The sequence below is a fragment of the Chelon labrosus genome, assembly GCF_963514085.1.
Source record: "Chelon labrosus genome assembly, chromosome: 2".
In the NCBI taxonomy this organism is placed as follows: domain Eukaryota; kingdom Metazoa; phylum Chordata; class Actinopteri; order Mugiliformes; family Mugilidae; genus Chelon; species Chelon labrosus.
In genome coordinates, this window is record NC_140338.1 from 28,073,337 (window position 1) to 28,096,614 (window position 23,278).

General features: G+C 40.8%; 3 protein-coding genes across 3 annotated transcripts; 1 reads left to right on the top strand and 2 right to left on the bottom strand.

Annotated features, from left to right (window-relative positions):
• Window positions 1–1,154: 1,154 nt before the first annotated feature.
• tmed1b (transmembrane p24 trafficking protein 1b) lies at window positions 1,155–5,635 on the bottom strand. The gene is made up of 5 exons (XM_084567344.1): window positions 5,171–5,635; window positions 3,697–3,794; window positions 3,409–3,598; window positions 2,156–2,323; window positions 1,155–2,041 (listed from the first exon to the last, which is right to left on the bottom strand). The coding sequence occupies exons 1-5, from the start codon at window positions 5,420–5,422 to the stop codon at window positions 1,991–1,993; spliced, it is 759 nt and encodes a 252-aa protein (XP_084423470.1). The 5' UTR covers window positions 5,423–5,635; the 3' UTR covers window positions 1,155–1,990.
• Window positions 5,636–11,047: 5,412 nt separating this feature from the next.
• Window positions 11,048–15,595, top strand: LOC311497450 (tumor necrosis factor ligand superfamily member 14-like). The gene is made up of 7 exons (XM_084557771.1): window positions 11,048–12,096; window positions 12,408–12,679; window positions 13,480–13,542; window positions 13,638–13,671; window positions 13,890–13,952; window positions 14,692–14,926; window positions 15,106–15,595. The coding sequence occupies exons 2-7, from the start codon at window positions 12,482–12,484 to the stop codon at window positions 15,290–15,292; spliced, it is 780 nt and encodes a 259-aa protein (XP_084413897.1). The 5' UTR covers window positions 11,048–12,096; window positions 12,408–12,481; the 3' UTR covers window positions 15,293–15,595.
• A 1,686-nt stretch (window positions 15,596–17,281) lies between these two features.
• LOC311496223 (uncharacterized protein) lies at window positions 17,282–21,088 on the bottom strand. The gene is made up of 3 exons (XM_084555985.1): window positions 20,488–21,088; window positions 20,331–20,364; window positions 17,282–20,016 (listed from the first exon to the last, which is right to left on the bottom strand). The coding sequence occupies exons 1-3, from the start codon at window positions 20,722–20,724 to the stop codon at window positions 19,640–19,642; spliced, it is 648 nt and encodes a 215-aa protein (XP_084412111.1). The 5' UTR covers window positions 20,725–21,088; the 3' UTR covers window positions 17,282–19,639.
• Between the last annotated feature and the right edge of the window lie 2,190 nt (window positions 21,089–23,278).

The following is a 23,278-nucleotide window of genomic DNA, read 5'->3' on the forward strand; positions in this document are numbered from 1 at the left end:
TTTGAGTGTGCCATGCTTATGACAAAAATTGAAAAGGAATGTATTCAGTGATTAACTTGGGCCCCATCACATATCCCACAAAGTTAAAATGTTGGCGCTTTCTTAATGCTTACATGTATATATATATATATATACATATATAGATATAAACTTTGACTTAAACATAAAATTGTATTGTGAATGTTTTAAAAGTCAGACATTAGGGGGAGCTGCAGATTTTTCATCTGCAAAAATAATGTCATCTGCGGCATGTGGGACTGCTGATTTGCTGCGCCACATGGGACGGGAAATACACAACGTGATAAGCTTATATCATGTAATTGATTTTTAAAAGAGACAAAAACTACTTCATTTGGTGTCTTTGTTAGGTGTTATAATTCACAGCATGATGGGCTCAACCGTAGCAGCCCCTCTCAACATAAGCACATGAGGAAACTTGAATCACTACCTCACAGTCAGTTTGCAGTTTGCATCTATGACTGTCCAGACTCATATAATATTTACCTTTTTATACATAGTATATATAGTGTACAGTATATATATATTTTTTTCTATTTGACATTTGTGTCAACTGGTGGCACAGTAGCGAGGTGGTTAGCACTGATGCCTCACAGGGAGAAGGTCCCAGGTTCAAATCCATGGGCCGACTGGGCCTTTCTGTGTGGAGTTTCCATGTTCTCCCTGTGTCTGCGTGGGTTCTCTCCAGGTACTCCGGCTTCCTCCCACCGTCCAAAGACATGCTCATTAGGTCAATTGGTGATTCTAAATTGGCTATAGGTGTGTATGTGAGTGTGAATGGTTGTCTGTCTCTCTGTGTTAGCCCTGCAATAGACTGGCGACCTGTCCAGGGTGTACCCCGCCTCTCGCCCGATGACAGCTGGGATAGGCTCCAGCAGACCCAGCGACCCTCAATAGGAACAAGCAGTTACAGAAGATGAATTTGTGTCAACTTTTGTTAGAATTAACAGATACATTCTTGAATTATGGTCAAAAACATGTGACATTAGTGACCTTTGAGCCCCAAAATTGCATTCAGCTGGACGTTTGTGAATTGAAACATTTGTCTCAAGGTGTTTTAAAATTTTCCAAGAGTGGGATGTATGTAGTAAGAAATCCTTCTAGTTTTCATCTGACACAGATAATTCACAGATATATCCCGTGTAAAAATGTTTTTATTGTGATCAACAATGTCCGTTCTTAAAAAAACTCTTTGAGTAGAATCATAATTACATTCTTTTGGCAAAAGTACATGAGAAAGTAATGCAAGTTTGATCGTCTAAAAGACAAAATGAGACAAGTCTGAAACACACAAACACACAGCAAACAGCAAACAGTCAGTATGTTCATGGTGAATTATCCTGATACATAAATGAACTGACATTCACGTACCGACCACATGTTTGTCAGGAGTATTCACACGTTATCAGTAACCTCACTGGAAATCATCTCCTCTCTTGATCTGCATTGTTATTTGTCCGCATGGAGTTACACTGGCACATGAAAAGAAATCAGCAACCTCCCACCATCAATGAGGCCGTGACGTCTGGACTGGTCACAATTTAAATCGCTAATATAACGGCTAGAGATGTCAAGATAACAAGAACAAATACGCCAGCATCACTATTGCACATTGCTATCCCTTGTAAACCCGGCGAACTATCAGTTCCTTTCTAAACGGCGTCATTTAATCGACCTTTACTGATGTTACCTTTTGTGGAGAAAAAAAACCCCAAACACCTCTAACCTGCTTCAGAAGTGATTGGCAGCAGTTAGAGTACAACACGTATTTCCTCATTGGTCTGTGGTAAAATCTGACATTAAAGGCACTAAATGAACGAAATAACCACCTTGAACTTTCTCACTACCTTAATAATCCGGTTAGCCTTATTTCATCTAATAATGTTTCACTATTGCTCACAAATGAATAACCTCAAAACCAACAAAACATCCTGTGACTGGTTTCATCACGTATGACTGCAAAACACAGCGTCTAAGTGCAGACCCTCCTCTTGTCGTCAAACAGTTTACGGACCGTGTAGACCTGGGAATAAAGACAGCGGGTAATCAGATACTATGTAACTGACTTAAATATAGAAAAAGTACTTGGTGCTTATTGTGCTGGTGCAGGTGAGTGTTGTCTCCATTATCTATTTACCTGGGTAAGGGCCACACACAGCATCACCAGCACACTGGCACACGACCAGAATGAGACTCTCCAGAGGTTATCTTCCAGGAGGTTGCGGTCCCGTGCTTCAAAAGCCCGCAGCGCTGTCTGCATGTGCCGGCTGCGCTCCAGGCGTTTGTGCAGAGAGTCCATGGACTCCTGAGGCGATTGAAGAACAACAAGGAGCAAAGATATAAAGATTTAGTGGAGAAGAGGGAGCCTTGACGCTTTTGTATATACACCTATACTCCTTTCATGACTGTTACAATGTTCAGTTTATGCTGAAAAACGTGGTCATTCAACTGTATAATCATTTTGGAGGAGGTGATTTGCGGTTTTGTAAAACTAGATTGACCTAAGCACTGAATGACATAACCTACATTACACTAAGATTTAGGGCAGGGCTGTTATATTAGAATGACTGTATTCACTAGTGTACCTAATGAACCGACAAGTGAGTGTATCGCCTGTTGACAAAAGTGACACACCGATCAAGAACGCATAAGTCATCCGCCCCTGCAAATCGAAAGATTTTCCTCGATTTAGCGTCGATTTCCACACCCAGTCACACATAATCATTATTTCTCTGTGAGCTATAAGAAAGCGTGACGATATGGTAACATTATTTTCAAGTAGGTTGATTTTAAATAACCTCCTCAATAGTTCCGAGCACAGTCTTATCATCTTTCCCGTCATTTTTCAACCCTTCAAACTTAAATTCTGAATAACTGATGAAAATTCACACGTGTGTTTTCTGTGCCGTTTTTGATTTGATGTCTGGGTCACGCAACCATCACTGTGGTTTGGTTACGCAAGTTTGGTCTCCGGAGTGGCTGCATTTCCAGAAAGTGTCAAAAACGAGGGGTCTTCTGGTAGACAGACACTAGTTAAAGGTTAAGGCTGACGTTCCTCTATATTTTCCACATCATCAGCAAATCCCATTAAAATACCAAAATCAACAGTGAGTTAGCCGCAAACTTTCCCACTTCCTCAACCTGTTTGTTCCAATAGAAGACGAAAAAAAATTTAAAAAAATGTCTCACAGGCGTATCATTTCCCGTTTAAAAATAATACCAAAAAAATGATATGGTTGTCTAGTTGTTGGAATTTTTTTTCAGATCTGAACTGATACACACCTAGACACTATTTAGTGACACATCTATGCTAACGAGAGGCATTTATTAAAGGGTCAGATGACATAGTGACTAGGTTTAAATCACTCAAATCCAAAACATGCCACTCACCCGGATGTCTTCCAGCTTGTATTCAAGCAGGCTTCCATCAGGCTCCTCCAAACCTGCCCACTCATCATCCCCACCCACATCTCCTCCTTGTCCCTCGATGATGATCTCAAAGAACACCATCTTCTCTGAGAAGCGGCTGAAGCTGTTGTCGAAGCAGATTTCATAGTCTCCCTCCTCCGTGGGCTCCACCCTGGGATAAGAGGGGGAAAAAAGATCTGAGATAAACAATGAGGAAAAACTGCGCATGGTCAGCAATATAAAATATGATCGAGGATTAAGGCCACTAACACGTGGACTCCGTCGGAGCGTCGAGACTCAACTATGAGGCGGTTGCCGTGAGGGGAGACGATGGTGAAGTCTACGTCCATACCAGCACCGGCTATCACCTGGATACACACACACATGACATTCACACACTGAGTATCACGTTGATATTCTTAAGGCAACAACATTTGTTAGACAAAGAGAAGCGATACAGTCACATGCCAGTTCATTAGGTACGCCAGCGAAAATAAATGCATGAATGTGCATGTTTCTATAATTTTGACAACCTAATTTTAGTCAGTGTGCTTGGCTAAATAACAAAAACACTTTAGTGTTTGATTCAATTCGGTTTAACAGCAGTTGGGGGGGGGGGGGGGGGGGGGGGATTGTTTTTACTAGTGTACCTAATGAACTTTCAAGTGTGTGTATGCGGAGAGACACTATGAATTGCAAATAGTAGGCCATCGGGAAATCAGCCTGAGCCGCTTTCAAGATAACTAACGTCTTTCAAGAAAGAGCCTAATGTCCTGTTTAAGACTGGGACTCTCCCACTAAACAAACAAACTTACTGACTCATATAACTTCCCCCTTTGAGATGTGTACCTATGCAGAGCCTATTTAAAATGACATTTAAATTACGTTTGCCACTCTGCAACTATTCTGATGATTCATTAATCTTTTAAATCAAGTTTTAGTTTAAAGAAAACATCTTAAACATCTTAGACCCATGTGATAGTCAATTTAATACTTCTGGATTTTGGACGATTTGTAGGACAAATGAGACATTTCTGAAATCTGAAATACACACTCATGTGTTTCCACTGTAAGGGGGACAGGCTGCTGGGAATCAGTGTTAGTCATTTATAACTAGTACTTTAAATTTATACTTGTGTTCCTCCATTACAGTCCTTTTAAATGTTTCCTAGTTGGGACAACACCAGGAACTTATCGCAAGACTTCAACCTGCTGGAAGACCACACACACAAATCAACCAGGATGTGAAACCATCACAAGCGTGTGTGTGGGGGTGTTGTGCAGCCTTAGTGACTAATTCAAGCTACTACTATAGTGTGAGGAGTGTTAACAGTACGTTGCTATCAGTGATCTTTCTAAGTGAATCATTTGTTCGCACTTGCTCTGTCGGGAATCCGCTGTTTGTGCAATTCTTGCACAAACGGCAGATAAATAAAGTTTTAATTTCTGGAAATTACGAGCTGCAGTTGCAGTACACGGTTATCCAACCACCGCCTCGCTGCTGACGTTAACTTCCTCAGTATGAACTTAATTTACCGACACATGCAGCTTGATGCAGGCTGTGACAACACGTCTACATACCGACATGACTGCTAATGTTAGCTAAAAGAAATAACGGTTAATAACGGTCAGCAGAAAAATGTCGTATTTCAGTATTTGAGGTGGCGTCGCTGGTATAATCCTCTAATGGATAACTAACTGTGAAGACACTGGGTGGTTGTATTTGCTGACTACACTTAGTTACCTGATATTCGACCTCCATCGTACCATTCTTTACTGCTGTTTGAAAGAAGCACTCGGCTCTTCCGGCTGGTAGCAGAAACGTGAACTCACTGTCCTGGTTCTGTCCGAAACAGCGCACAGACCCAACACACCAAAGAAAGACTACTGCGAGGACAAGCCGCCGTCCTCTGCTGCTCACTTCCCCCCGGAGAGCATCCATGGTGAAAATATTCCCACACACAGGGCTATCTAAGTTCAGCCATCTCCCTTGCATCACCTCTTCCGCAGCAGAACTTTGCGACGTTGTGATTGGGTGGAGGCCCGCGAACGAGGGCGCCGCGGCGGACCAACCAGGGGAGGAAGAGTAGCAGTCCTCCTCCAATCACTGCAGGGCAGACGACCTCGCGCAAAAGCAATCAGAGCAAACGCTGCCTGAGGATCTGCTCCTGATGCATCATGGGGGATCAGCAGTGACAACATACCGTCTATGAATTATATAAATATATATGACTAATTATCTAAACAGATCAAACTCAAAAGGGTGAAAGGCTTATTTTATGACTGTCCTCGTTAAAAGATTAAGAAAAGAAAAAATAAGCTAATATGAGGCAGAATAATAAAAATATAAGCAAAAAATAAAAAATAAAATCAGTGTTGTCATGGCAGTATATGTCAACATGAGTGAAATAACCAAGGCAATACAAATGTATAGGAATCTGTCAGTCCAAGCACTAGGTCTGAATGGCCTGCAGGAAGAAGCTCCTCCTCATTCTTTCTGTGTTTGTCTTCAAGGAGAGGAAACACTTCCTTGATCTCAACAGAGCGAGGAGGCTGTTGTTCTGGCCTTGGTCCAGCACCACTTGCTGTTCATTGACTCCAGGTCTAGTATGGTACGCTCCACCCTCCACTCTCGCACTGCCTTCTGGACTTACATCCGTGTTTGTTACTCATGTAATATACTGTATGTAGTAAAGACTATTAAGAATTTAATACAGCATTATGATCCCACAGTGAAGTTGCCGTTTAACCTTTTGGATATAAAACATTGCGTAATTTGTTTTGTCATACTTATCATACCAATTCTTGGCCAAAAACATGTTTACTGTGGTCGCAATGACCTTGGCCTTTGACCCTTGAACACCTTGTATTTCTGAGATATGGTGTTCACAAGAATGGGGCCAACTGATGTAGCACCAAACTAACTTTATGCCTCTGGATGAGGCTGCTGCTGGTGTGGTGACCTACCTCAAATACATTGGCCCAAGCTGACAATGTGCACGCCTCACTCATTAGCCACATGTTCCTGTAAATAATATTGTAATTCTGGCCTCAGTGTCCACAGCATCTGGAACATAACATTTCATTAATTCATTAACATAATAATAACATCAACTCTTTCTGTTGCTGCTGGTTTGTTTTTCCATAAACACGAGTCAGTGACCTTAAAATACAATCATAAACTGCACAGACAGAACTAAATGTCTTCTTGTAGCCAAATTAGCGAGCGGCTGCAATATTTGCTGTTCCTGCCAACTCCTTCTAGCTGACATCTAAATACAACCTAATCATCATTAATTGTATAACTTGCAGCTGTGACTGTCCCCTTGGGACTTTTTACTGAATGGATCTACTCCAAAGAGAGTGACAGTAACAGCACAGCTTTGCAGACTGTGTTAGATGAGATAGCTTTATGAATCCCGAAGGAAATTTGTGTACCGGAGGGTGGTTGAAGAGCCAATTATAGTGCACAGAGCAAAAAATCAGTACACTTTTGTAAACAGTAACAATTATAAGCATAATGCGTGAATAAGGTGTTTAAGCGGTAAAATGCGGGAACCAATGCCTATTACAAAATCACAGCATGTTTATCTGTTAAGATTCTTTGTTAGAAACCTTTTAGAGAAACCTTTCATTCAACCTTTCATTCCACAATTCCCCGTTGGGGTTTATTATACTTTGGGGTTAATTAACATCCACCAGTTAGAATCTAAAAGGAACAACAAAAATTCACAATGGAGAAGTGAGACAGCAAACAGAAAAATCCACCGATAGAGCCACCAAAGTTCACGGCCTGTCCTGTGGCTTTTTATGACATCAGAACTGATTAGAGCTAAACAATTCCAAAACTGACATCCTCTTTCCTTTTTTGTTTTGTTGTTTTAGTTTTTAATGATATTTTTAATGTCAGGGATCGTTTAGGATTGTACTAGTCCTACAAACAGTAAAACTCAACATAAAAATATATAACAACATATATTTTTCATTTTTATTTTTAAGTATTAATTCGATATGTTGCTGCAATTGCACATTTGTACCGCTCAGATCAAGATCTAGAGCTGACAGAGGTCAGTCAACATGAAATAATTCGCATTGGGAAGAATTTTTAGTAAATAGCAAAAATACCAAATTAGTGTGACAAGTGGTACTTCAATAACCTAAACAAGAAGAAACAACATTACAGAAGCCACTTCAACATCACACACCACTGTTATGGAGCCTAAGGATCCCCATTCAATGCAGAAAAGGTCAAACAATGGCCTTTCTTAGATGACCCAAACATGCATCAAAAGTTACCTGAGATGTAAACATTGTCCTTGGCTGGGAATTTCCTATGGAACTGGGGAAAAAAAAGGTCTGTGGCAAAGCTGTGGTGTGGCATTTCGACACCACAAGAAGAGTAAATGCTGTGCACGTAAGTTGGATACACCACAGAGTGTAACATATAGGTACGTAAGGCTGTTTAATAGTGGAAATAAGAGCATTTCCACACGTGCAATGTGAAGGGAACTCAAGAGATTGGGACTGAACAGCTGTGTAGCCTTAAGAAAACCACTCATCAGTGAGCAATGGAAGAAGGTCATGTGGTCTGATGAGTCCGATTTACCCTGTTCCAGAGTGATGGGGGCATCAGGGTAAGAAGAGAGGCAGATGAAGTGATGCACTCATGCCTAGTGTCTACTGTACAAGCCTGTGAGGGCAGTGCTATGATCTGGGTTTGCTGCAGTTGGTCAAGTCTAGGTTCAGCAACATTATGTGTCCAAAGAATGAGGCCAGCTGACTATCTGGATATACTGAAAGACCAGGTTTTTTCTTCCCTGATGACACGGGTATATTCCAAGATGACAATGCCATGATTCATCAGGCTCAAATTGTGAAAGAGTGGTTCAGGGAGAATGAGACATCATTTTCACACATGGATTGGCCACCAGAGTCCAGACCTTAACCCCATTGAGAATCTTTGGGATGTGCTTTGCGCAGTGGTCAGACTCTCCCATCATCAATACAAGATCTTGGTGACAAATGAATGCAACACTGGATGGAAATAAATATTGTGACGTTGCAGAAGCTTATCGAAACAATGCCACAGTGAATGCATGCTGTGATCAAAGCTAAAGGTGGTCCAACGAAATATTAGAGTGTGTGACATTATTTTTTGGTGGCGATTTTTTATTTTTTTTAACCAGCCAGTGTATGATGTCAATATGTAAACCAGTGATTAAATGGTAAATGCAACATTTACATTTTTAATATTTAACATCTCTTTGGTCAGCCTATACTTTAAAATGAAATAACACTTACATAAAGGAATGTTAGTATGAATTATTATTATTACCATATAATGATTATCTTTGAGTTTAATTGACAGTAAATTCACGAGTGCTAGTTAGTTCCAAAGAAAGTCATGTATGTTTTACCATAAATAAATACATTTTAGTAATGGAAACACCATATATTCATTAAGTAATAGCAAAATAATCTTGCAGTTACCATTATGATAAGGTCGTGGGTGAAGCAGTTGGCTGCTGAATGCACTGCGTGGTGCTGTGACAGCTTTGCTTCCATCCAGTCACCCACCACCTCCACAGGCTCTAGAGAGCAGCTCTGAACAGAGCTGGCCTTCTTCACCAGTCTGTCCAGTTTCTATTTTGTCTGCTGCTGAGATGCTGGTGCTCCAGCAGACCACCCCATAGTAGATGGCTGGTGCCTCAAAGTCATAGAAGGACCTCAGGAGTGCTCCCTGTACTCAGAAGGACCTAGGTGTGCTTAGCAGATAGAGTCTGCTCTGGCCTTTCTTATTAAGTGATATAGTGTAGTCAGTCCAGTCAAGTTGTCTGTTCAGGTGAACAACCAGGTACTTATAAGTACATACATTAGCACAAACTATCCTTCAGACATCATTAGCACCTACTTTCCCTAACTTGTAAAAATTAAAAATAAAATAAAATCCTTCTCCTTACATTCGAGGCTCTTAAAGGCCAAGCTCCATCATACCTCAAATACCTCGCAGTACCATATTACCCGAATAGAATGCTTTGCTCTCAAAGTGCAGCCTAACTTCAGGCTACCAGTAAGGTTACAGATGGTGCTGTGGTTCCTGGAGTTTCACGTCAATGCACGTCTCATGATGATTCAGCTCTTAGTGTAGGTTTGGGAGGAAGTCACCCTGTCTACTTTTATGATCAGGCTTAAAAAAGAAGTGATGACGCAAATAGTTTGGCAGGTGGCCTTGAACCATTCATTAACTATGCTGCTATAGTCCTTGCCTGCTGGGGGACTTCTAATGACACAATGAGCACCTATGGCCTTTCTCTCTGTGTGTGCATTCATGTACTGTTAGCAGTGTTGTGCAAGTTCACACTAAACAAGAACTTCATAGACTCCAAAATGAACAGTTTGCGTTCATTTTTTTGAGCTATTCTTGTTCAATAGGATCTCTGACTGACCTGCCCATCCATCCCCAGCCCGTGATATTTTTTCCATCAGGATCTGTCCTGCTTTTTTGAACAACCAATGACTGTATCTCCGATGTTTGTGCACCAGCCACGCTGTAAAAAAACGTCGGCTGACAGCTGTCGTAAAACGTTTTTTTTTTCTTTTTTCTTTTCCTAAACGATGTTATTTCCTTCCAGATTGAGCAAAACCCATGTCTAAGATCACAGCATGTTTCCCATCTGAGGCCCTGACTCCATCAACCTGCCCTTAGTTCACTGCTTACAATTATCTTTTCCTATTTACTTATTATGCATAATTCACCAAACTACTTGGCCAGCCAACTCATCTCTAATAGAGCTACCATTGTTAGTGACATAGTCTTATGGCCCTGTTCTGAATCATGCCTAAACCTAACCCTTACATTCTCTGTAATATATTTGTGCTGTAGTGACCAACACACACTGGATTAACGATAATCCTGTGTATTTTTAACAGAGATATTGTAAGCCATCGGCAGATACACAAATAGAACTGCGAAAATGATGTCTTTGTCTAACTGTCACCTTTGCCATCACAGTCTTCAGAAGGAGAGTATAAATATACAAGCTGACATACACAAATGAACTGTGCAGTTAGTGTTTACTTGTGTTAAGAACAACACACAGTGGTAATCTACTATACTGTAAGTCTGACTTGTCCACTGTAATGTTACAGGCAACAAGCAACAACCACAACATCTACTAGGGCCCACCACAGCTGTAGGCTTCCGTTTCTCCTCCCTGCTTCTTTATCTGCACTGAACACAAATTCACACATTGTGCGGTGTGTATGAACAGTATATGTGTGTGTGTTGGAGGTAGGAATTCATAGTGTGTGGGTAGCAAGTTCTATATGTCAGAGTTTCACCATGCGGAGTCTGTCATGTCAAACAGCCCCCTCCTACAACAAAGCGGAAAAAAAAGACACGTACAGAGATCTCACAAAACGAGGACTGAATCATCATTAGATGTTAAGTTCTTAATCACACTTGACACAGCAGTTAAACAGTGGTGAAGAAGAATTTCCACAATTCACTTGAGAAACTCATGAAACACACGTGATGAAAAAGGGAAACAGAAAATAAAAATAAAAATAAGAACAAAAAACAATTTATAACCAACATGGATTGCCTACACTTGTGTACTTCTGCTCAGCTGACCGCATATACGCAAGTTGGGAGCATGTTGCAAAAAAGCAAAAACAATGAATCACTCGAGATGCAAACTATGAGAGAAAAAAGGAAGAGGACATGAAATGAAGCAACTCTCACAAAGCACACTAACCGTAAATATGAGTGGAAATCATGAAAACAAGAGATGTCGACTTTGTCCTCAATCACAGCAGGTTGTTGATGTGCAAATCATCACAGGTTCCTGCAAAAGGACAGAAAGCAAAGATGTTGCTCAAAGCCTGAGATGCTGGCCACATTTGAGAAAGCCTTACAGTGTGTGTGTTTGTAAATGTAGGCTCTCACTAAGGCACAGATATGTGTTATAGTGCAAGGCTGTGGTTGCAACAGCGGGTAGCGGTCAGCTACAGAAGTGAATTCAACAGCTTGACCTTCAGTTCAGACACGTTTACCATCATGCCACCTTGTTGAGTAGTTTGTAAAATTGACAAATGTCTAAAAGGGGCAGACAGTTTCTCAGAAAGTGACAAAAAAAAAACGAAATAGCGACTGAAAAAAGAAACCAAAAGTGTTTGACAGAGCACGAAACACAAGGAGAGAGAATCTGAAGAGAGAGAAAAGGAAGTGTCAGCTGTTGGACGATAACTAGGCTATACTCAGTAGTTATAGGGAGTGTCCCACATGCTCACTACTCTCTCTCTCTCTCTCTCTCTCTCTCTCTCTCTCTCTCTATAAGTCTCTTCCCCATGTCATCTTCATTTCCTCCTTACTTGAGTTTGCTTGAAAAGTAATATTAGAGATAGTTGACAGCAGGCAAGCGAGCACAGGACATAAGGGAGGACTGGAATCTGTACAGATAGAGGATTTTCTTTTCTCAGAAGGTGGAAGATCTAGAGGACAAATACAAAGGGATACAGTTCAGAGAATGACATTCATTCCTTTTTTGATTTTAAAACCTTGTTAAGAAGATATTTACCATTTGATCCCTCAAACAAGATACAGAGGACCGTTCCAAAACTACCATATGCTGTTGGATGGTTGACTGTGGAGGAAAATACGATTCCAAGGTAATCTCAACAACCATGAAGAAATGCGTAATGAAGTCTGGTCTCTTTCTGATTCATTTGTGTGGTTAAGGTCATCATGATATGGAGTAATAATTAGTTTCCACAGAAGTTGGTTAAACCACATGCCCTGTGTCCGTAAAGACAGCGTACAAGCGTCTGAACTTGCATTTTTTTTATTTTTTTATTTTTTTTATGTGATCTCACTATATCTGTCTTTATGTATTCATTGCCGGCCTTTCTCCTTGTATCTCTCATCTTTCTGTTCCCTGTTTTTGTGCTCTACTTAACCCTTTTGTTTTATTTTCTTTCAGTATCTACTTTTCTTGCCACATCGGCCCTTTTGACCTTTCGCCCTTACGATCCAGGAGGAGTGTGATCTGGTGGGATGGCAGAAGCCGGTGTTGGCACCTGTCCCCAGGTGTTTGTGGTGGACAGCCAAGCCAACTACATCAGTATGCCCGGCAAAACCAAGCAGAGGTGGGAAAGATTAAGCCACCGGTTTCTTCTCCTTCTGGTGGGATTTGCCATGCTGGGACTTATTGTCCAGGGATATTTGATCTACAACCTTTACCAAAAAACTGAGGTGAGTCGGATATTTTCATGTGTGTCTGTCACTGAGGCAAAGACTGAGAGAGAGCCTCAGTGCTTGGAGCGATGTGAAACCCCGTCTCTTGATAATTTCCCTATTTTCCTATATATCGTACTTCACCGTGTTAGAGCACGGCTAACATATTTCTATGTGGGTGGTCATTTGCTCTTTAAGTTACAAGAAGATAACACGAACGTGTCAAATGTACTCTTTCTCTATTCGTACTTCCCTTTCCTTTCAATGGCATGTGCAAACCCACAACATTAACTTCACTTTTCTGAGACAGTTTCATAATGCGATTTATTACACACCTGCCTCTTTTATGGCTTCCACTTTGTATATTACGTAATAGCCACTATTACACGTTAAATCTTAACTAAACCTTAGTTTTGTTTAGGAGGGAAGATCACTTTACCGGCTGTTGCATTTCATAGCAACCAAAGGAAACTCCAGTAACCGTCATTTAAATGAAAGAGTTATAATTAGCATGTTGATTTATTTATGTTGGTAAAATACCTTTATTACAGTATTACTATGTTCTATAAACCCATACAAATAAATAACGATTTCCTGTACAACAATGATTAGTTATACTTTATTTAGTTATATTTATCTGTCTGTATCTGTCTTTTTTGCATTTCTACACGTATATTTCTTCTGGTCTCCACAAGCCACTTCCTGTTCTTACGTGTGCTTGATCTCTTGACATCTTGCTTCAGACACACAAAGATTTTCTCACTCACTGATTTGTATGTCACTCTCTATTTTTGTTGCATCTCTGCTTTTCCCCGCAGGCATTTTCCAGATGTCATTCTCTCTGTCAGAACTCGTCCAATCCCCAAGAACCTGGCCAGCAGGTAAGCTTGGGTTTAAAGTACCCACAGCTTTTGATATGGAGTCACACAGTCTAGAATGTGATGGAGTTTTGACTTTTTTTTTTTTTCTTTTTCAGGCTGGCAACATAATGAGTCAAGTGGGATCTAAAGGTATTGTTACTTTTTTATCATTACTCATTGTCTTTTACTATTATATTATATATATATATATTATTATAGGAAGTAAAGCCTAAAGCATCTGTTGTGTTTCTAAGAGCTTCACAGGTCAAATGTCTCCTGAGTACGTTCTTAAGGTGGTCTTTTTATACCGATGGATTTATTTATTGGTTGATTGACTTGTTGGTGTCACTCCCTACTTTCTGGAACAGAGTCCAATGAGATTCCCACAATGCCGACACAGACGCAGCAGAGGCCCTTCGCTCACCTAATAGGTCAGAGCCCCTTTCACACTCAAACCTTGACACCGGCTTGTATCAATTGTTTAACATGCTTGTGAGGAGAGTGCACATGAACAGCCCCCTCTTGTGGTATTCACAGTCTCATAAGTTCAGGTCTTATGCTGCCTTCAGTGGGGTCAGCTGAGGTTGTGTTCACGGCAGCACTGTTTTTGTCGTAAGCATCAAGCTGTCATAATACCTTGTGTTTATGATGGGATAGTATTTACATTCTAATTTAAAGGCAGTTTAATGCTGCAGGATAATGCTGCCTTCTACTGATGGTGTTAACTACAGTATTCTGCTTACTTCAGCATTGTGCTGCTTTCAGCTGGGAATGTAAACATCATCCAATTCGAACCCATTGGACCCCATTCGAAGGCAGCATGAGTTCACATGTGCTGGTGATGTGCTGTCGTTTTCAGGCATCGATATGTTGTAATTTAGTTGTATAGACTTTTTTTCTAATTGGATTTATCATTTTGAATTTCCTATATTATGCTGCCCTCATTAGCTAGCTAAACCATTAGCACCGCTGGCTTCTAGCCACCAACACCTGCCTGACAGTGGTGTTCTTTCAGCTTGTGGTCGATGTTACCTCTTGAACGGCAAGCATTTTATGTGAGTCACATTTGAGAGCAGCATGTGTATGGCCTTTGCAGTTTAATTTAACTCAACATTATTCATTTCTAAGTTTAACAACTCTTTTCTCTCTTGCTTCTTGTCTTCACCTCAGGTGACAAAAATCCTGCTGGGGAGAACAATATGGTGCAATGGGCAAAACTAGGCGAAGCAGTCACTCAAAACATGAGACACGAAAAAGGCTGGTTGATAGTTGAGATTGAGGGTTACTACTACATCTACTCCAAAGTCCAAATAAACACTGCAGAGGAGTGTTCGCTTTTCCAACACAGGGTCATGAAAAACACCACCGCCTACGACAAACCAATAGAACTCATGAAATCAAAAAGGTTAGTAGCTAGTACTTTTTAATTCCTTCCTTCCTCCTCTATCCTCCTCCTTCCTGCTGGTAGAGATGTGCTTATTGTGTGCCGCCTGTACGTAGCATGCACCGTGTCATTAAAAGCAGGCTGACATAGATGCCGTCTTCATCATCTGTTTTGTGACACCTCTTGCATGCTTCCTCTAGTATCCGCTGCTCGACATCAAAACCAACTTCAAGGGCCCAATTTGCGGACGATGTATGGAACAGTTTCCTGGCTGGCATTTTCCACCTGCAGAAGGACGATAAAATTTTTGTCACACTGGATAATATACAGAAGATTAGTACTGGGCATACGGAAAACTTCATGGGGGCCTTTATGATATTTCCTTAGAGGTTTGCAAATGCCTGCTAAACTTTGTTGCCATGTTCTGTGTTTCTCTGTGTTAATTTACATCCTATGTTGTGGATTTTTTATATAAATATATAATATATATAAAGTTCATAATCTAATATATGCTGTATTTGATGAATGTGTGAATTATGTGAATCACCTATGAAAAAACAACAATCGTTGTGTCTTCATAAAAAGTATCTGATATTCAGGTTATAATAATCCTATTTGATATTTTGCAACTTGTCATGTTGTTTGAATAAAATAATTTTAATTGTCAAACTAATTGATGGGTGGCGTGAATTCCGTATTATACCCAGACAACAAGACCAGTGAAAAGAGAACAAGAAAAGTCAGTTTTCACTTGCAAACTAATCGCACCAATCTATCTGAGCACAGATACCACGGTTTGGAGCAAGCTAGGATAACTTCAGCAAGCTGACAAACCACAGAGATAACCCACATTACACAGTTACACATCTATCAATATGCAACAAACATGCAAGGCGGTGAGTGTGTGTGTGTGTGTGTGTGTGTGTGTGTGTGTGCTGATGCATGTGGGTGTCTGTGAGTGAAACGCAGGATGTGGTAAGGATAAAGTGAGGAGAAGATGGAGGGGTAGACTGAGGTGTAAGGGTTCATGTGACTGAGTCAGCGCTTCTCACTCTCTATAGGGGAAAGTTTGCAGACACTGCAGCAGTTTCAAATGGAAAAAGCAACATGTAGCAGCGCAGATGCATAATGCAAAGTAGGCTAGGGCAACTGATAAGGGATTCTGGTCTGGAATTAATAAGAAATGCCAAAAAAAAAAAAAAAAAAAAAAGGCAAAGTCCAATAAACAAGTGAGAACAACAAGATGGCACAGGAACCTGCATAGACAGGTAGCGAGATAGGTACTCGAGTCACCACTGAGAGTGAGATATACCGTGAGTGAAAAAACTGACCTCAGATACATTTGCAATATTTGGGTCATTTCCTGCCATGAGATGCAGATAAACATCGGAGTGAAACAAACATCACGACACCAAGATACTTTTGCAAACTTGAGCACGTTTGCTTTGAGTCTGAAGCACAACATGTTTGCCTTTAATTTCTCATGGGTATTCTGTGTGCGTTGCTCAAGTTTTGAGGAACTTGTGTTTTACGCAATGCTTTGTATTTTGAGTCAGAACTTTTCACTCCATCACATTCATCTGACAACTTTACTACTCTGAAAATTAAGATGTCACGCACGTAACAAAAAAATCATGACGCATGATGCTTTTCTCTAGACTGATCTGTTTCCCATTATATAAAACAGCTTCAAATAGCTCCAGCCATTATAAAAGCCTGTTTACATCTTAATTCATCACTAATAATATGCAACATTATTAGTGATGTGATACAATATACCAGACGTGCGTTGAAAGCAGCATAATGAGTTATTTTGCTTGTAATGCTTAAAGGTTCCTTGTATAGTTGCAACTTCGATTAACGCTACAGAGCTGTTTTTCTCTGAAGGGTTCCTGTTTTTGTTTATCAGGTGATCACACATGAGGGCATGAATGGACATGCACACTCCTCTGGTAACAACATACATGACCTGCCTTTGGTTTTTCGCTATCTCTTTGATTTGTCAGTGTTGGCCTCTCAAGGGCAGACAAGTGCAAACAAGTAAACATGGACATCTGCAATGCGGGTTCACTTCAGAAATGGCGCGGTAGATGTTTTATGCTTCTTCACATTTCTAAAAGCCCTTTAAATAAAGTTTTCAAGTGTTAATGACACGCATTGTGCACGACTCCGAGTTCAACTGTATTAAATTATGTTTAAGTATTAATATTAATATTGTACTATTATTACAAAATTACTATTATTTCAATTTCAATTTCATTTTAATAAGAAAATGTGCCTTCAGCAATCTCTCAGCCATCTGAAGGGGCGTGTTTGTGTTAGACTGAAAGTTGTTGGCAGGATGCCACAGTGTGGGTGTCATGCCATAAGGACAGAGGCAAACTTGCAAAGTAGCGTAGGTGTGTAGAATTCTGCCGCCATCTACCATTGGTGAGTATGTGATATTATATGCCAAAACTGAGCAACCACAGTAATTTGCTATTTAGCCTGCGAACCTTTCCCGTGTGAATGCTTGTTCGATCACTTATTGTCGAGTGTGCAGGGCAAGCTGTGTGCACATGTGTAAGGTAGAAAAGACCGTGATTTGTTGTTCAAAGTCATGGATCTAGAGTTGCCTAGCCTGCTGCTGTTTGGTCAGATTTGACCACCGGCTCTGCCTATGACAGACTGCTTTTATTAAAATTTAATTTGATTGGACCTTACAGGTAATGTAATGCATTAGATACATGCAAATCTAGGGGGCGCCAAAATTAGATCAAAAACGTGAAATTTACTTTTGCCCCTTTGGTTTTCAGATTTTTTGCAAAGCAACAAATTGGAAGTTATTTCAGAATAGTGTCTTGTGGAAGACATACGATGTAATTTAACCTCCTTAGTTGAAGTTAAAAACTTGACATGGAACCTTTATCCTATAATAATGAATTGTTTAGAAACTTGTCAGCAGCAGAAATAGTTTGTGAATGCTACTCTGACATAATATCACATTTTAAAAGAAGAGTAATTTAAAAAATGAGCAGTAACAAAGCAACATTTTAATGAATTAGGTGTTCTTTCTACCTGATGATCTTAAGTTCACTCTTGTTCACCTCTAATTTTGGTCTCTATCAACTCCTGAGGTAAAGATCAGGCTCTTTAACAGCTTCATTCCATTCCCCAGCTACATGCCAGTCAGATGTTTGCCGCTGAGCATGCGGCTCACATTCAGATTTCAGAGGCTATTCCCTGAAATCAGCTGCATGAATCTGAAAACGATGCTGTAAGAGAAATGAAAGCAAACTGAAAACTGTGAACTAGACAGTTAAACAAAAAGCTGAAACTCAATATACAACACTTTATAAACCTGTAAGGGTTGCTTTCAGACAATTAATTGTGCAATGTTATGTTTCTTATAATGCCAATCAGTAGTTTTAAAGAGTGAGTGACCGTTAAGAGAAATGCGCACACATGCACAAAAAAAAAAACACCAATCAAATGGCTCGTAAATGTGTTACACACTTCAATGATTTAGAGACACTATCCAGTTTTATCACATGCATAAAATGTAGACAAGATTTTATTCTAGCTGCATTCAGCATATCTTTTAGACAAATACCAGAGCATATCCTCTGCTTTGTGCGTGTGATGACAAAATGAAAACCGTAATTTGTGTTACAGAGCATATTTCTTCTCACTTGACATTTGCACCTTGGTTTTATATGTGGGGTACATGTGTTTGTTTGCTAGCCACATTTTTTTTTTGTTCTAAACCGCACGCTGTGATAAATAAACAGGATGTGATGTACATCCATTTCCCGGTATGGGCGCCACAGCTGCAGGGAACTTTCCCTTACCTATACACTTTTGACATATTCCACTTGAAACTTTCACACTCGTCACTTTCACACCAAAACGCACTCTGTGTATTTAACATATCCATGTTTAATATGGATTACAATAAAATACATTCAACGGTGAGGTGTCTGTCCATAGGACTTACATCATTTTAAAAAGCAAAACATTTTCTTAGCTTTAGTACCAACATTGAACTTTAATTGTCCGTAACCAATTAAAGAAATTTAAATACATTATAGTTATATAGTTATGTTGATTGCTGAAGGGTCGTTCTTAATCAGACCTATCTGCGAAAGTTCATTTAAATCTTACTAATCCTTTTTAGTCATTACATGCTACAAAAGATTGCATGATTCATATTTCAGTAGAGCCAAAGGCGGTCTCAGAGGGGCTTGTTGTGGTTTACGATGCAGCATCATAACCACACGTTTTTTTTTAATTGACAACACCACCATCTATTTATAAAATGAAACCAGTGCTATAAAGGCTGAATAAGATCCCAGTGTATTGCACGTCAATCCTAATGTAGTGGTATCTACATGAAAATAAATGTGTACAGAAAACTGCATTATAAATATAAGTAGTTAAATAGATCCACATCACAAATAAATATATTACACAGAGAAACATTATATACACATTGACACAGAATGAGGTGAGTGTCTAGTTTTCTGGTTGCATTATCATATTTGCAACTTCTCCTGATAAAGTCCTACCAAGCTTCTTCGGCTTACACCGCGTGTTTGCCAGAAATCTTGTTACAGCTCTGAGGACGGCACCGAGGCCTGCCCACTTTCACCTGCTGAGGCTTTAAGAAAACACTGGCGTTGTTCTTCAGTTACAAGCCACAGATCACAGGCGTGTCTGCATCTATATGACACCGATGGCACAACAGCACCCAAATCAGTCGACGAGGAACATCCCCAGTTCGGAGCCGTCGTGCTCCAGTTTCCAGTCCTGCAGCGTGTTTGACGCAGTCATGTAAGTGAGCAGTTTCTCTCCATCCAGACGTGTCACAGTCCAACACTTCTTGCTCACAGGTGCTGTGCCTGCCTTAAGTTCCACCTCGCAGGTGAGCTTGTTGCCCACATTTATGCTGAGGATTCCAGCTTTGCATATGTGGGTGCAAGTGAGTTTGAGCTGAGTGTAGATGAAGTACATGCCCTCCTTTTGTGGCTTCAGTGAATGCTGTTCCTTGTCAAAGATGAAGTTGCTTCCTACGGACGTGCCATCACCGTAGAGTATTGAAGACCATTTCACGGTGATGTTACTCAAGATGGCTGCAGGAGGAAACAGACACATATACTTTAGATGTTGTTTACGCAAGTTTCATCCATTTCTAGTGTTGTCTGAACACATCTGCAAAGACTATAACGCACTATATGATCTCTTGAAGTGTCATATTTGTGATGTAAATAAAAATCTTTGTATTTTTAATGTTTGGAATTTAAACTATGTGCATGGAGAGGGAAACAGGCTTAGTTGTGCCACTAAAGAAGGAAAACATTGTCTTCTAAGCACCCTAAATATTTTTGCACAATTTTCTAAAGTCATCACTCAAAAGATTTAAAATGTAGGGTATTCAGCAACTTACCATCTTCGGGATTTAGGTAGACAAAATTCTGCATCTGATTAAAAAAAAAAACAACAGAGGACGATATGGATTAAAATGTGCAGATGTCAAACCAGGGCGTCAGACTAAAAAAGGAACAATAACAGGAACAGTAATAATGCCTTTTAAGTCCATTTACCTTATACACTGGGGACGGTGTAACTCCTGTCGACTGTAACATCTCATAGTGAGGGATTTTAGGCGAGGTCTCAAGTTTGGACCGCAGCTCCATCACAGACAGCACTCCGCCGGCAGCCACCGCTGTCACCGCCAAAAACAGAAAAAGAATGGACACGACGAGAAAAATGTCCAGGCAGCCTCCACGCCGGCGTTCCCTGAGAGACTCGGGGTCCACTTGGTTATTTTGCTGTCCCATTAATCCGCAATATGATATCTGATTTTTTCAGAGAAAGTGTCCGCGCAGTCCACTTTCTGAGATGAGCGAATAAAGCGCTTGCGGTGCAAAAGTTGTGAAAGTTATAGAGGTCCAGCTGTCTGTTGGTTTAATTCCAAAAAAGGTAGTCCGTTCGATATCACACAGATCAGTCAGGGTCTTGGATGAATGTCGCGACTGAGGACACCATGATGGCTTTTTATAGGCTGCACTTGCTACTGGTTTCATAGAGGGAGGAAAAACGCGGAAGTCATGGATTTCCCTGTCCACCCCCCTCGTCCCTCCTCCCTCACTGCTCTCACAAGAGGTGAGAAGACTAGACGCGCAGACTTTCCGCCGCTCTCGTCGCTGTTGCGCAAGTTCGCCCCAGAGGCAAAGTGTGCGGTGGAAAACGAAAGGGAGAGACACTGCGCGGCTTCCTGCTTCACTACGTTCCGACACAGTCAAACAGAAGCACACTTTACCACTTTGAACCAAGGGCGCCTGGCAAAAGTAGCACCATGGAGATAATGACAGACTGAAAATGCAGTGAATTTAACTGGAGTTTAACTGTTGGGGACTCAGCACAGCATATGCTGTGAAAGCTATGCGTGTATGGGTGGATCATGATAGTGTACGAAAGTAGGGATAGGTGTGGGAATTTGAGGATTTCATCATCGAGCTAAAAAAAGATCACAAGGTGGAATCACTCATATATGGTTTTTTTTTATCCCAAGTGCAGCAATGATCAAATGAGGACGTGACGTTGCTTGTGAAAAAAAACAAAAAACACGGGAATCCCCCAATTGTGTGTGTGTGTGGATGGAGTAAGAGAGGGATGTGTTTAAACGGGCCAAAGGGGCAGGTAAGCTACTGGTGGTAGCACACACACACACCCCTCAACAGCCGCCTGATTGTGATCTAAAAGAGTATGAAACCTCAGTGAAAATAGAAACATGGGAATTTCCAACGTCATGACTTTGGGAGTACAGCGCTACAAAGAAGGGTCAAAAAATGACAGTGAAAGGAGAACTTACAGACAGTAATTTTCCACTCAGATGATTTTGCTGTAACAAGAACTTTTTCTTGCATAAATTAAAACAAGCATGCAACAGTCGAAATCTGCCATCTGGTCTGCAGGAATGACCAGAAAAACGGATGAGGGTTCTTACATGTGACCAAATGGTATTTTCGGTCAGAGGCTGCCCATGTTTGAACCAGGATACAACGAATACACGGAAATCAACCTGTACAGGATGAATGTACAGCTAACACATTCCCCACGTAGCACAGCATCAATTCTTGAGAATGCTGATTGTGTTTAAATTTTTACAGTTGTTAACTGATAAACCACAATGAACACACACTAAAAAAAAAGCAGTACTTCCAGTTACAGGACACATGACTGGAGTTTCATACACGAGAAGTCAAATATGCATGTGTCTGCAAATTTTGCACAGGCTAGAAAGTGGTGCACTTTTGGGACAAATTCCAGCCTTAAGTTTTCGGCCACAGCGGGAGAAAGTTTTTTTTGCCCCGTGTTTTTCACTCAGAGAAAAAAACTCCTCCTTCGATACTTGAAAATCATTGTGGACATGGACCGTCATGGTGATGTTGCGAGAAAATCCTTATCACAATATGTAGAAATAAAGCATGGTCCTTACTGTATATATAGGATATGGTTCCTTATATAAAAAAAAACAAAAAAAAAACGACAACAACAACAAAAAAAACGTCCCTCTCACCCTCTTGGGGTGGTATCTGTGTCATCCTCAAGCTCGGGTCCTCTACCAGAGGCCTGGGAGTTTGAGGGTTCTGCGCAGTTTCTTAGCTGTTCCTAGGACTGCACTCTTCTGGACTGAGGCTTCTGATGTTGTTCCTGGGATCTGTTGGAGCCACTCCCCCAGTTTGGGGGTCACTGCCCCGAGTGCTCCCACTACCACGGGGACCACGCTCGCCTTGGCCTTCCACATCTGTTCCAGCTGTTCTTTCAACCCTTGGTACTCTTCAACCTTTTCATGTTCCTTCTTTCTGATGTTGGCGTCTGCTGGTATCGCCACATCTATCACCACCGCCTTCTTCTGCTCTTTGTCTACCACCACTATGTCCGGTTGGTTAGCCAGGACCAGTTTGTCTGGAAGCTGAAGTCCCACAGTACCTTGGCCCTGTTGTTCTCAGCCACCTTCTGTGGTGCGACTCATTGGGATTTGGGTACTTCTATTCCACACTGGGTACAGATGTTCCTGTACACTATTCCAGTCACTTGGTTGTGTCTCTCCATGTACACTGACCCAGCTAGCATCTTACATCCTGCTACTATGTGCTGGACTGTCTCAGGGGCATCTTTGTATAGTCTGCACCTTGGATCTGATCTACTCTTGTAGATCTTGGCCTCTATGGCTCTTGTACCTAGGGCCTGTTCTTGTGCTGCCATGATCATTAAAATCTCAAATAGCTTAAGTTTATGATTTAATACTAGTACAAACAATGGCGTGGCGTTCACATAACTTTCACCTATACCAGTTACGTGTAAATTAGCGCAGGCTAACATACTAAC

What these genes read in the sequence shown, in the direction of transcription:
- LOC311497450 (XM_084557771.1), top strand. Translation starts at nt 12,482, where the DNA reads ATGGCAGAAGCCGGTGTTGGCACCTGTCCCCAGGTGTTTGTGGTGGAC. An exon ending in GCCCTTCGCTCACCTAATAG is followed by an intron (nt 13,953 to 14,691) that starts GTCAGAGCCCCT and finishes TCTTCACCTCAG; the next exon opens with GTGACAAAAATCCTGCTGGG. An exon ending in GAACTCATGAAATCAAAAAG is followed by an intron (nt 14,927 to 15,105) that starts GTTAGTAGCTAG and finishes TGCTTCCTCTAG; the next exon opens with TATCCGCTGCTCGACATCAA.
- tmed1b (XM_084567344.1), bottom strand. Translation starts at nt 5,422, where the DNA reads ATGCAAGGGAGATGGCTGAACTTAGATAGCCCTGTGTGTGGGAATATT. An exon ending in CGATGGAGGTCGAATATCAG is followed by an intron (nt 3,795 to 5,170) that starts GTAACTAAGTGT and finishes GTGTGTATCCAG; the next exon opens with GTGATAGCCGGTGCTGGTAT. An exon ending in CGCTCCGACGGAGTCCACGT is followed by an intron (nt 3,599 to 3,696) that starts GTTAGTGGCCTT and finishes CTCTTATCCCAG; the next exon opens with GGTGGAGCCCACGGAGGAGG.
- LOC311496223 (XM_084555985.1), bottom strand. Translation starts at nt 20,724, where the DNA reads ATGGGACAGCAAAATAACCAAGTGGACCCCGAGTCTCTCAGGGAACGC. An exon ending in CACCGTCCCCAGTGTATAAG is followed by an intron (nt 20,365 to 20,487) that starts GTAAATGGACTT and finishes TTTTTTAATCAG; the next exon opens with ATGCAGAATTTTGTCTACCT. An exon ending in CTACCTAAATCCCGAAGATG is followed by an intron (nt 20,017 to 20,330) that starts GTAAGTTGCTGA and finishes TTCCTCCTGCAG; the next exon opens with CCATCTTGAGTAACATCACC.